The sequence below is a fragment of the Orcinus orca genome, chromosome 11, assembly GCF_937001465.1.
Source record: "Orcinus orca chromosome 11, mOrcOrc1.1, whole genome shotgun sequence".
Taxonomy (NCBI): domain Eukaryota; kingdom Metazoa; phylum Chordata; class Mammalia; order Artiodactyla; family Delphinidae; genus Orcinus; species Orcinus orca.
The window spans coordinates 40,881,264-40,895,673 of NC_064569.1; the positions used below are offsets into that span (position 1 = coordinate 40,881,264).

Genomic DNA, 14,410 nt, shown 5'->3' on the forward strand with positions numbered 1-14,410 from the left:
TGGCATATTTTCAGTGAGGAATCCAAGCTACACATGATACATTTGCTAACTTCCTGTATATTCTAAGATACTCAAGACTTAGGAACTGTTACAGACTTCCCATTTCCTAGTTATCTCTGTTGGTTAGTGGATTAGTCTGAAGAATATGCTTTCAAGTTTATTCCTCTGCCCTTTTAAGTCATTTTAATAAAAGGCCTTGTCTGTCTTTTATGACTCTTGGTCCATTCGTCTTCTCAGGCTGGATCTCCTTTTCAGTAAGATTTGTGGGTAGTACAAAAGAACCCTCTCAACTGGCATGTTTAGAAATGGTATTGATGGTTGGTCAGTTAGTTTTCAAAGGTGATTGAAGCAGAAAACCATAACAATGAGAAATTCTTCAAGTATTAAATTTTAACACAAAACATAACAAGTGTGCCTTTTATTTGACGCAGAGGCGTGTGAGTGTGAGTTACACCAGTTTGAGTTCCAGGTCAGCTTACTTCCATAAACTACGTCCAAAAGCATTGGTTTCTGGTTTCATTTCCTTTAAGTTAGACTAGAACATGAATATTTGAACAGAAACTTACGTTTTAGAATTAACTTGCCCATTCCTATCAACAGTAGGAGTTCACCTCTAATGAGTCTTTAAAAAGCATAACTCTACCTATTTTGCATTCATATTTTATCAGTGGATATAATAGTTAATTATCTGAGCACAGTAACAAGAACAGCAGCTGTAAAAGGAATAGAAGCAGGCACAGCTGACACTCAGTGAGCGCACGGGTGCGTGGCTGGGAACAGGGGTGCGCCGAGGGAGCTGTTGGCCTCCAGGACTCAGTGTGAGGTGGGCCTCACCTGGATGTTTTGCAAAGGGGATGCCTAGTAACCTGGTGAACCGCTTAAGCAAGGGCTTACTTACAAAGCTTCTGTTTTGTTCATAATAAAAATACTGGGACTTCCCTGGTGGCGCGGTGGTTAAGAATTCGCCTGCCAATGCAGGGGACACGGGTTCGAGCCCTGGTCCGGGAAGATCCCACATGCCGCGGAGCAGCTAAGCCCGTGTGCCACAACTACTGAGCCCACGTGCCACAGTTACTGAAGTCCACACGCCTAGAGCCCATGCTCCGCAACAAGCCACTGCAATGAGAAGCCCGTGCACCACAACGAAGAGTAGCCCCCACTCGCCGCAACTAGAGAAAGCCCGCATGCAGCAGCGAAGACCCAGTGCAGCCAAAATTAAATAAACAAAATAAATAAATTTATTAAAAATAAATAAGTAAAAATTTAAAAAAAATTAAAAATAAAAATATTTTGCCTCTGTTTAATTGAGCTATGTTGGACAGCTAAAATATTAAACGAACCGAAACAAATTTCTAGGTTTTGGACATTATCAATCAAGAGAGAACATACTGAGGCTTGCAAATCAGTATCCACCTCTGTCCGTTTAGATTGTACTGGGTTGGCCAATACCTCACCACTCTGCCATCACTGGAAGGATTAGGTACCTTTAGATGTATGGGATACTAATAATCTACCAGATTCTAGACCTAGAACGGAGAGAGAAAGAAAAACTCTAGGGCTTCCCTGGTGGCGTGGTGGTTAAGAATCCACCTGCTAATGCAGGGGACATGGGTTTGAGCCCTGGTCCGGGAAGGTCCCATATGCCGCGGAGCAACTAAGCCTGTGCACCACAACTATTGAGCCTGTGCTCTAGAGCCCGCGAGCCACAACTACTGAAGCCCTCGCGCCTAGAGCCCGTGCTCCGCAACAAGAGAAGCCACCGCAGTGAGAAGCCCGCGCACCGCAATGAAGAGTAGCCCCTGCTCGCCGCAACTAGAGAAAGCCCACGCGCAGCAACGAAGACCCAAGCAGCCAAAAATAAAATAAAACACAAAAAACTCTTAGAGTAGAATAATGCATTGTGTTAGGAGGATGTCAAATGTCATAAAATTAATCTCACTGAGTATTTATTTTGTTTGTATTTTTCTAGGCAATCGATAGCATTCATCAAGTGGGGGTTTATTGTCTTGCTCTGGTGCCTGCCAATACTCTGCCCAAAACTCCACTGGGAGGGATCCACATATCTCAGACGAAACAGCTCTTTCTGGAGGGATCGCTACATCCCTGTAATATCCTCATGTGCCCACATACATGCGTGACAAATTTGCCAAAACCCCGGCAAAAGCAACCAGGTAAGAATGCTGGCTTTGAAGGCATGACATTAAAACTGTAACTTGAAGAAGCTGAATTCTCTCAGCATGATGTTTTTCTCTAGAGTTGGACTTTACAAAGATTAGTAAGTAACATGAGAATCGTATCAGCTGACCAAAAGCAGGAAGGAGTGAGATTTTGTAAAATAGCTTTTCCAGGTTTACTGTTGGCTCAGTCTTCTGAGTAATTCTCAGTAGAGTGCCTCCATTTTCCCTGGATGTAAGGTATGGGGTCAAGGTGATCAGAATCCCACTGGCGGAGGTAGAATAGAGCAAGTCCCGTAAGGGAAGGTTCTGATAATAAGAAGAGCTAGTATTTATTGAGGCTTACTAAAAGCCAAATATGAGCTATACATTTTACAAATATGATCCTAGAGCTTCGCCCTCAGCTGTGGAAAGTAAAGTTCAGAAAAGCTAAGAATTGTGCCCAAAGTCATATAGCTGGTTAGTGACAGAGGTGAGATAAATAGCATGTTTTGCATTTGCCATATTCCTATGAATTCAAGATGCAAATAGAAGTATGTGAATTGCCATGTGAAACAAGGAAAAAACCAAATAGTCAATTTCACCATTTTGCCTAATTTCTGAACAAACCTAGGTTGTAGGGCTAATGAGTAGGAGACTAAAGGCAGGAGTAAGTGATTGATGGTCAGTCATGTTAAAATATCTGTTTAGGGCTTCCCTGGTGGCGCAGTGGTTGAGAGTCCGCCTGCCGATGCAGGGGACACGGGTTCGTGCCCCAGTCCGGGAAGATCCCACATGCCGCAGAGCGGCTGGGCCCGAGAGCCATGGCTGCTGAGCCTGCGCGTCCGGAGCCTGTGCTCTGCAACGGGAGAGGCCACAACAGTGAGAGGCCCGCGTACCGCAAAAAAAAAAAAAAATCTATTCAATCCAACATGAAGTCATTAAGTTTTATTGAAGCTTTTTCATTTTAATTGAGAAGTTAATGAGAGCCTCCCAGTTTCTTGTATGCCTGGAAATACATGAGAGCCAAAATCTGGCCTTTACAGTTCCCACTGCTACCACATACACTCACACACACATACACATAGTGGGAAGATTAGGAAGTCAAAGGGAAGTATGGCATTTAATTATATTTCCATTAAGACCGCTTTTGCTGAAAGGTAAATATGATGTACAATAATAAAATAAAAGGTAAGCCTCTGACTCTCTAGGATATTTTTATTAGGATATTACAATGTTAATCTGCTCTGCTTTGCAGTAGTTATTACTTCAGTGGTCTGGTGGCTGAAGGTCATATCACATTTGGTTATATAGACGTTATTGTCAACTCACCAAGTAACCTTATCTTAGTAACAGTGTATATAGAGCTAAAGTATATATGATATTTATCAGTTTCTGCTAGTGGAAATGACAGTTTATGGAGGCTAATATTCTAAAGGGGCAGTTGGAATCAAGTCTGTACTAATCAAGAAATATATAAAAAGAAGTATCTTCATATTTCCTGCCTACGTATCTGATGGATATGTAAAACATACAAATCCTTCTCCATCTTGTATTCTGTTATACTGAAGTCCTACATTTGTCATATGAGTAAAATCCTATTTTAAATAGCATTTAATCTAGAATTCCTTTAACAAAGCTTTCATTTCAGTAGATGCTTAAAGGATGCAACTCAGAGACATAGTAGTTGCTTAAAACATTGCTTTTGCTAGCCAGATTTCACCCAGTTTTACTAAATGATGAAACCTGTATAAAAGGTTTATTCCTAAGCCCTCATAGGCATAGCATCCACCTGTCTGATGAAAGCATTAGGTTTGGATTCTGTGTTTTTGCTGTCTGTTGTGATGGTCTGCTAAGATCTTAGTGGAATGCTTATGGGTCAGACCAAAGCAGCTTGAAAATGTAGCATTGGTGGAACAGACATGATGTGGGGATAGCATGAGAGGATGGGGTTTAAGAAGAATACAGGAGCATAGAGATGGTTGGGAGTGAGGTAAAAAAGGAAAGGAGAGGAAAAGGAAGATAGAAACGGTGTTAAGGTAGCCCAGTGACAAAAATCTCATTGAGATGTCTGTTAAGCTGTCGTGTAAAGAATGGGAATGTGTTAGGACTGGCTTTGGCTGCACGTTTCAGATGAACATAACGGCTGCTTAAACAAGAGGCAAGTTTTTTCTTTCTCAAGTGAAAGAAATCCAGAGCTAGGCAGTCCAAGGCTAGGATGGAACTGGCTAGGAACCCTCAGTCACTGTTGGTCCAGCTTCCCATCTTATTGCGTAGGCATTGTTATCAGTTAACTATTGTTATAGATGTGCTGCATAACAAATAATCCTAAAACTCAGTGGTTTAAAGTAAGAAGCATTTATTTTTCACTCATGGAATGTGGATCTGCTGAACCTGGCTGGGATCCGCTGGCCTTGGCTTGGCTCCAGGCTGTAGGTTGGGTTCAGACCTGTTCCATGTGTGTCCTCATCATGGGACCAGCAGCTACCTGTGCCATATTTTCCTCAAGGCAGATGGCAAAAGCAAGAAGCAAGCCAAACCATACAAGCATACTGAAAGCTTCTGTTTGCTTCATGTTTCCTAACATTTTATTGTCCAGACAAGTCAGACCAGGCCCAAAGTCAATGGAGCAGAGAGGTATATACTCCTCTCATGTAATCACAGCAAGGAAGACTTGTAAGAAAATCAAACAATCTGCCACAGCCAGCCTTAGCATACTGCCTCAGGGTTCATTTAAGCTCCTGACCTCCAGCCATCAGTTCTGCATTCCAGCTAGCAGGTGGGAGAAAAAGACAAAGAAGGGAATACCCTTCCCCTTTAAACATATCTTCTAGAAATCGCACATATTACTTACTCTTACCTATTATTCTCCCACGCTAAAGAATATAGTCTTTATTCCAGGCATTTGCCCAGCTAAAAACTGGGGGTTGTGTTTTTAAGGAAAAAGAGGAGACTAGGGCTTGATGACTAGCAGTCTTTGCCAGTGGAAATTTACAGAATTTTGTGGAGAAAATAAGAAGACATATTACAGGTACAGCACAGTATCAGCAATTAGCCTCGTAGATGTTATTGCTTTCAGTAATTTTTCACTCTTTGACTCATAGTCTCAAGAAATACACACAAAAGGACCTCAAGAAATTACTGCTGAATTATTTTTATCATTTTAAATTACTCTGAAAAATTCACTTTTTAAAACATCACACCTTTATTAACTTTACATTGTGAGTCCAGGAATGGGCAACTTACACAGTCATATATAGTCTGAGTCCTGCCTACATAAAAAAGGCTGTCTCCAACATAATATATCTGTTAACGTATTATGCAGTCTCTTGGGAAAGAATTTTGCATATTGTATTGGATTGGCCAAAAAGTGCCTTCAGTTTTTAAGTAAAAATAAAAGACATTTTTCATTTTCACCAAGAACTTTATTGAACAGCATATTCACCATTTTGTTCCACTACCTTCTGCCATTTTTCAGGCAACTTCATAATTCCATCTTCCCAAACCTTTTTCTTTTTGAGCAAAGAACGGTTCCAGGTGCCTTTTACAGTCTTCCAGGGAATTGAAACTTCTTCCATTAAGAGAATTTTGTTAAGACCGAAATAAATGGAAATCTGAAGGTGCAATGTCTGGTGAATACGGCGGGTGAATCAGAACTTCCCAGCCAAGCTGTAACAGTTTTTGCCTGGTCATCAAAGAAACATGTGTTCTTGCGTTATCCTGATGGAAGATGATGCGTTTTCTGACTAATTCCTCTTTTTGTCGAGTGCTGCTTTCAACTGGTCAAATTGGAAACAGTACTTGTTGGAATTAGTCATTTGATTTTCCAGAAGGAGCTCATAATAGAGGACTCCCTTCCAATCCCACCATATACACAACATCACCTTTGGATGAAGACTAGCCTGTAGTGTGGTTGGTGGTGGTTCATTTCGCTTGCCGCACAATCTCTTCTGTTCCACATTATTGTACAGTATCCACTTTTCATCTCCTGTCACGATTTGTTTTAAAAATGGAACGTTTTCATGACATTTCAGTAGAGAATCGTGAGCAGAAATACAGTCAAGAAGGTTTTTTTTGCTTAACTTATGTGGAACACAAACATCAAAGCAATTAACGTAACCAAGCTGGTGCAAACGGTTTTCAGCGCTTGATTTGGATATTTTGAGTATGTCAGCTATCTGCCGCGTGGTATAATGTTGATTGTTCTCAGTGACTCGATTTGATCGCTATCAACTTCACCTGGTTTACTCAACCATGGAGCATCGTCCAGTGAGAAGTCTCCAGCACTAAACTTTGCAAACCACTTTTGACATATTCAGTCAGTCACAGCACCTTCTTCATACACTGCACAAATCTTTCTATGCGTTTCAGTTGCGTTTTTACCCTTTTTGAAATAATAAAACATTATACGCCGAAAATGTTGTTTTTCCTTCTATCTTCAATATTAAAATGGCTACACAAAAATTCACCAATTTTGATGAGTTTTTTTTAAAATGCACACTGATATGACAGCTGTCATAATACAGTCTAACAAAATTGTTTCGAATGAACTTAAAGACAGCTAAGCACTACTAGAGAGCCATCTTACGGAAAAAACCAAACGAACCTTTTGGCCACCCAGTACTTAAAATTTCAGTGGACATACACTTTGTAGATGAAAACTGTTTAGCAGAGTATTGGAGTTCTTTACCCTTAGGGTGTGTTTTTTTTTTGAGTTTAAAATTTTTCTTTAACTTTTTATTTTGAAGTAATTTCACTTACAAAAAAAGTTGCCAAACAGTAAAAGAATTGCCTTATACTCTTTAACCAGCTTCCCCACATATTTAAAGTGATTCCATGATTTAAGTGATTTTGTTCCAGCTATTTCAGTACATTCATAATCAACAGATTTTGGCAATAAACGTTATTTAATATTAATCAAAGCATAGCATCAGCATTATTCAAAACTCAGCTGGCAATAAATTTTGTTATATTTTAGCTGTCTTCTTAGTTTCATACGTTGGAGTCTAATCTTTAAGTGACCATCAGGAAAGGCATACAAAGCCCTAGCATTATTGAGAAAGGGAGAGTTTTCACTTTTTTTCCCCCAAGTGGCAAGCCTCTGGAACAGTTGAAAATACTGTAATGAACACCCATATACCTTCCCCTAGATTCAGCAACTGTTAACTTTTTTTTTAACTGAATTCTTTGAAAGGAAATTGCAGACATCATGACACTTCACCCCCAAATATTTCAGCAGTGTATCTCTAGAGAACAAAAACATTCTCCTAAAATTTTCCTAATCAGCCACAATGCCATTATCCTATTAAGAAAGTTAGCATTGAGCTTCCCTGGTGGCGCAGTGGTTGAGAGTCCGCCTGCCGATGCAGGGAACACGGATTCGTGCCCCGGTCCGGGAAGGTTCCACATGCCGCGGAGTGGCTGGGCCCGTGAGCCATGGCCGCTGAGCCTGCGCGTCCGGAGCCTGTGCTCCGCAACGGGAGAGGCCTGCGTACCTCAAAAAAAAAAAGAAAAGAAAAAAGAAAGTTAGCATTAATATAATCCTATCATTTAATAATACACAATCTATGTTCATATTTCTCCACCTGTTTATTTTAGTAGCTGATTTTTTTTTAATCCAGTATCTAAAGTCACACATTGCTTTTGGCTGTCATGTCCTTTAACTTGAAAACTCCCAAATCTGTTGTGTCTTCAAGACACGGACCTTTTTGAAGAATCCAGGCCAGTTGTCTTGTAGAATGTCCTACAATCTGGATTTCATTGCTCACTTAAAATAAAGCCCTTCTGATTTTCCTGATGAACTCACCCTCAGTCCTCATAGATGGCAGATTTCTTTTCAGACCAGATATTTATTACTGTTAAGCCCCCATTAGGGTTTTATCCATGATTGGAACAGATGAAATGTATCAGTAGGAACCAGTGCAACCAACTGTCACCTCCTCGGAGTGAAAACTTCCCTCTCTACACAGTCCCTCCACCCCCCAATCCATGTCTCTCCTGTGGTCCTATTTTCTTTTTTTCCAGCACTTCCTGCTACCTGACATTATTTGTGTATGTGTTTATTGGTTGCCTTTCCCCGCTAGAATACAAGCTGTATGTCTTGTTTGCTACTTTGTCCCAGTGCCTAGAAGGGTGCTTAGTCGGTATTGGTTGAATGAACGTTTGAACCAGCTTTGGTCAGTCTGGAAATGCTTGTGGCTGGCGTGGGGCTGGTATGTAGCTTGAATCGCCATCTCCAGAGAGCTGATTTTTGCTTTTACTTACAGGCGTAGGCCCTGCTTCTGTGATGGTTGGGAATCTGGTTGCAGGAAAACGCATAGCACAAGCTGCAGGAAGGGATCTTGGGCAAATTGAAGAGAATGATTTAGTGAAGAAGGTAAGTGTTCCAGAAGTGTTGATTCTTACAAACAAGTCAAGGACAGAACCTACGCTTCAGGTAACAGATGGCAGATGCATTGTCCAGCTTCTTAAAAGTTGCTGACCATGATTCTTTTTTCTGCTTTATGACTTCAGCACCAATTTCTGGCGGAGATCTTACAGTGGCGAGCCCAGGCAACTCCTGACCACGTACTCTTCATGCTGTTAAATGCCAAGGTATTAAAAATGCAATTGTATGTCTAATCAGCTGGCTATTGTGAGAGTATCTTAGGCACACTTGATCTCTTTCTTTCATCAGAAAAGTTCTGTTGCCAACTCAGAGGAAGGAGTTGTTGCTTTCTCCTCGTTTTGGTATATGAGGATAAATTGTGCAGTTATTTCAAGGTTGAAATGAGACCTCCTGGAGTGTTATTCAATACTGTCTCTTTTTGTCACAATCAAGTTGTCTTTATTCAGTTCTGATAGGAACCATAGGACAACCATGTAATTACATAATCTACAGATAGACAGAATGCATTGTGTCAATGTAATTTTTAACCCAGTTTGACTTTTAATTCTTTGATTTCCACCAGAAATAAAATGACTTTAGATCAACATTTTAAAAACCAGTTGTTTCTAGTACATACTTAAATTATTTATTGCTAACATAAAAAGCAAATTGAAAATTATTCAAGAGTATGTTTAACTATTGCTTTCTAATGGATGGTTCGCCAGAATATTGTATTTTTTAAGTTATGCATTCCATGGGAGTCTGTTGAGATTTGTTTGTTTTAATGGTTGAGTCCGAAGCTGGTACTGTGACCACAGCATAGAACAGTATTTGTCACCAGCAGGGGGAAGACTGGAGGGCCTATTGGAGTCCCTTAGGGGACTTACCCAGATGGCCCCCTTCTGCCCCAGGCCCTGGATTCTGATAGTCTCTCTCTCCCTCCTTCCCTCCCTCCCTCCCTCCCTCCCTCCCTCCCTCCCTCTCTCTCTCTCTCTCTCTCTCTCTCTCTCTCTCTCTCTCTCACACACACACACACACACACACACACACACACACACACACACACACACACACACACACACACACACACCCCACACACACACACATACACAGCTTTGAGAATTTATGCAGTGATGGAACCTGAGAGGAATATGCTGTGCATCTTAGTGAAAAGTCAGTTAAAATCTTAAGAACCATTGCTCTATAGTACAAAACTTTGGGACTTCCTTGCTCCACCTCTGCATGAAGTGGGCTTCTCTTCAAGCCCATGGATTGATTAGGGTCCTTCCATTTCAGTAAGAAGATGCCAATCCAGCTTGTTCCCCTCTCCACTCCCAAGCTTGGCTACAGTTAAACTTATGGCCCTGTCAAATCATACTTCAGATCTATTTGTTAGTGAAAGTAAGTTGAAATTTGCTTCTTGGGTAGAGAAATAATATATATGGATGACTAAAGGACATGTAGTCCATCTATTCTTCTGCATATTCTAACATTTTACCTTGGATTAGCCCAGGCCACCAGAAAGCTTAGGAACCATACAACATTGTTCCCTTATGCCCAGAAAATGCTTCTTACTGAAGTTTAGTTTACTGCCGTACCAAGGACCAAAAAGAGAGCCATTGTAAGAAATGGCCTTATGAATTTAACCCTGATTTTAGCCAAAGGAATATTCATTTTAGTGTTATAACCTTAATGTCCAACAATAGACAATTGACTAAATAAATTATGGCATATAAACATGAAATACTATGCAGTCATTGAAAATAATGTTATAGAATAGTTGATGACCCAGAAAATAGTCATAATGTGGAAGTAGGAAGAGTAGGATATAAAACTTTAATAATAATTGAGTACTTACTGAAGACCCTGTCCTGGGTGCTTTCCATTTCATAGTTCATTTTAAGGTTAGGGGAACGGAGGCATAGAGACATGAAATCACTTGCCCAAGGTCGCAGGGCCCTAAGTGGTAGGACTAGGAAATTAGCTCCTTCATCTGAACCCAAACTAGCTTCAGAGCCCACATTCTTAGCCAATGCACTCTACAGCCTCTGGCATAATATAGTATACCTTTTTTTTTTAATGTTGCATGTGAATTTATATATAATACATACTCATTTGTTAAAAACCAGGAAAATATACAGCAAAAGTTAATAGTGGTTACATCTCATATTTACTAATCTATATTTTCCAAATTTTCTATATTGAACTTGTACTACTTTATATTAATGAAATTTAAAAGTTATTTTTAAAAGAAACAGCTCAGTAAACTTGTTTTTATCATGAGTTTTTTAAAGTTAAGTTACAATAATTAAAACTGTGGTATTGGCACGATATAGACAAATAACAGTTTGGTTTTATCTGGTAAAGTTGAAGGTGGGCATACCCATTGACCCAGCAATTCCATTTCTAGGGCTATACCTGACCAAAACTCATATATTTATGCACCAGGATATATGTATTAGAATGAATTGTCCATCAGCAGTAGAATGGATGAATAAATTGTGGTATGTTCATGCAGTTAAATACTGTGCAGCAACAAAAGCAAATGAACTATACACCTAAGCATGAGAGGTTAGATGACGCTTCATAGAATGTTGAGAGAAGGAAGCAAATCACAAAAAAACATATGTACAGTACAACTATGAAAATCAAATATTTCATAGGTGGTAAAAATATAAAGAAAAAGAAATTAGCCACTAACATTAAAAAGTCACGATAGTGGTTCCCTATGGAGGGAAGGAGAAGGCACCCATGAGGGTGCTTTTAAGCAGGGGTCTTTTTCACATCAGGCTGGTTCTTACACAGATGCTTGTTTTATATATATATATATATTTTTTTTTTTTTTTTTTTTTTTTTTTACCGGTACGCAGGCCTCTCACTGCTGTGGCCTCTTCCGTTGCGGAGCACAGGCTCCGGACGCGCAGGCTCAGCAGCCATGGCTCATGGTCCCAGCCTCTCCGCGGCACGTGGGATCCTCCCGAACCGGGGCACGAACCTGCGTGCCCTGCATCGGCAGGCAGACTCCCAACCACTGTGCCACCAGGGAAGCCCTATAATTTTTTATTAAGCTACACGTTCATATCTTATGCACTTTCACACTCGTGTGTTATATTTTACAAAGGCACAGGGGTTCAAAAAGCCCAGCTCGGTGAAACTTGAATTGGACAATAAGGGTATTTATGAAGACCCGCAGGAGAAATTATTCTCAGGACCAGGAATAATTGGCCATCTCCTAATCTGCTAACCTTTGTTAATTCACTGTTCGTGTTTTTGTTTACATCTCTGCTGTTAGAATACTCAGAGCCAAACTCGTGTTTTACACAAGTGTACTTAACCACATAGCCAGCGCCCTGACCTCACTCATGCCCTCGTCCTGCTTTCATTTCTTTTATTTTCCCCTCTTTTCTTATTTCTTCATGTAAATACAAAATTGCTATGTATTTTTAAAGCTATCTTAAATAAGAGAGACTGTAAATACATACGTTTGATTTAAGTTAATGTTGTTAGTCCCTAAGTACCTTCAAACATTGAGAAAGAAAAGGAATACCACACACGTCTTTTGGTGCTTGGGGAATTTTCACTGAACTTGATAGCTTGCTGCAGATAATCTAGCAAGGCACAAGCCTTCCATATAATGTCAGATTGGCTCTGTTTGTTACCGTTTTCCTTACTGGGCGTCAACCTGCTTATCCTTTCTTCTATTAACAGGGAACTACGGTGTGCACGGCCAGCTGCCTTCAGCTTCATAAGCGAGCAGAGAGGATTGCAGCAGTTCTTGGTGACAAGGGACATCTCAATGCAGGAGACAACGTTGTATTACTCTATCCACCTGGTAAGTGCTGGATTGGTAGACTAGACAAGCTCCATTGCTAGACTACAGACTCTAAGAGGACAGGAGCTCAGGGCTGCTATACATGACCACGTGGGCTGTGCGCACAGGCTCATGCCACGGGAACAGGCCTCTCCTCTCAGGGTTGTGCAGTGTGAGGGCTCTGCCAGGACCGGGTCTGTTGTATTTACTCTTGTATTTCCTGTCTTGTATAATACTCTTGTATTTCCAGGCACTGTCTAGCTCAGTGCCTGGCACTATGGTAAATATTGAATGAGTGAATGACAACTTCTTGACTTTTGGAAACACTCAAAAGAGACCCTTATTTCTAGGAGTGCTCAGGAACAGGACTCTTTCACCCAGTTTTCAAAAGCATGTTGTGTGTGAACTCTGACTTCACATTCTCCACATCGTAATTCGTGCTTACTGTCCCTCGATTATTACTGCATTCATCTTCCACGCTCTAATTCAGCAACCTCTTTACATCAAGAGGGACTCAGGGACTTCCCTGGTGGTGCAGTGGATGGGAATCCGCCTGCCAGTGCAAGGGACACGGGTTCAATCCCTGGTCCGGGAAGATCCCACATGCCGTGGAGCAACTAAGCCCATGCACCACAGCTACTGAGCCCTAGTGCCACAACTACTGAAACCCGCATGCCTAGAACCCGTGCACCGCTACGAAGAGTAGCCCCCGCTTGCCACAACTAGAGAAAGCCCACGCGCAGCAACGAAGACCCAGTGCAGCCAAAAATAAAATTAAAGAAAAGAGGGACTCAGAATTACTTGATGAGTTTGGTGTAAATATTAAAAATTTTAGGTGAAATATTTCAGTTGTCCCTTTCTTTAGTCTTCGGCCACCTAACTCATAAATCCAGCCTTCTGTGGTCTTTTATCCCTTTTACCTCATTTTACTGTGATTCTCACTTTGCTTTTTTATTTACATTGATACTAAGATTTCTTAGAAGGTCATCTGGTAAAGGAATTCCTCCTTGTTCCTGGGAGATTGTCTTCCATCTACCAATTAATCATGGTAATGGACCACAGCACTTCCCAAGGAGGCCACCCTTCGAGTCCTGATATTGCAGAGGCTTCGTATCAAGTGATGCCTTGCCTCCCTAAAACCTGCACCCACTGGGGGAGTGACATCTTGGGGGTCCAATTGCTGTTCACATAGCGGCCTTCTAAAGAGTGAAAGAAAGCTCAAGTGTTCCTCATCTCTCCTTTTCCCATTCTTTTATCTTCCAAGTGGAGCAGCCCTAATTTTTGCAGTTATTTCTCCTAGGTAATATCAAGTAATGATGTCAAAATACCTTCGTCAGGTATCTTTCAAGAGCTTACTTCTGAGCTCCTTTCTCGTTATTTATTCTTGGCTTCTCTATATTTTTTTTTAAGTTGTTTTATATGCATCCTTCTTTACCTTCTGTTTCTTCTAAATTTAAAAAATTTCTTCCGATAATGTCTCTGTTAAATTACGGTCTAGTGAACCCGTCTGGCACATGATTTAATAAACTGATTTTGGAATAAATAAATAAATTGGTTTTGGAAGCTCTGGCTTTTGCTTTCTCGGTGACAAACCAGGCAGCTAAGTGGCTCTGTCTTGCAGGCATCGAGTTAATCGCTGCGTTCTACGGCTCCCTGTATGCCGGGTGCATACCTGTGACCGTCCGACCTCCTCATGCTCAGAACCTCACAGCCACATTGCCCACCGTCCGCATGATTGTTGATGTAAGTGCCGGGTATAACTTGCCTTGTCCTCATCTCATAAAACCCAGAGTCAGACAGCTAAGCATCCTTACTCATTTTCCAGTCTAATTGAGTCAGGAAGTCGAATCTGTCTCCTGCAAACTACCTCCTTTTCCTTTATCTGATCAAAGTGACCAGCATTTTCCAGTGAAGGAATGTGGGGAAAGCAGTTTTTGGTGAGATACAGGATTGTGTTTTTATCATGAACATTAAGGAAGTGAAGCTGTCATTAGTATTTCTCCATGAAACTTATTTTTTTCCCTCTTCTTAAAAAAGTCCTAATATTTTTTCTGCACAGTAACCAAGGTAATTTTAAAT

At 40.8% G+C, this 14,410-nt stretch overlaps 1 protein-coding gene across 5 annotated transcripts in view; it reads left to right on the top strand.

Annotated features, from left to right (window-relative positions):
• DIP2B (disco interacting protein 2 homolog B) overlaps window positions 1–14,410 on the top strand; it is a 233,498-nt gene that overhangs the window by 199,814 nt on the left and 19,274 nt on the right. For all 5 annotated transcript variants that reach the window (XM_033436311.2, XM_033436309.2, XM_004274331.4 and 2 more), the window contains 5 exons: window positions 1,970–2,171; window positions 8,420–8,529; window positions 8,667–8,747; window positions 12,229–12,352; window positions 13,953–14,074. In XM_033436311.2, coding sequence (XP_033292202.1) covers window positions 1,970–2,171; window positions 8,420–8,529; window positions 8,667–8,747; window positions 12,229–12,352; window positions 13,953–14,074 — 639 coding nt within the window. The remainder of the gene's footprint in view (window positions 1–1,969; window positions 2,172–8,419; window positions 8,530–8,666; window positions 8,748–12,228; window positions 12,353–13,952; window positions 14,075–14,410) is intronic.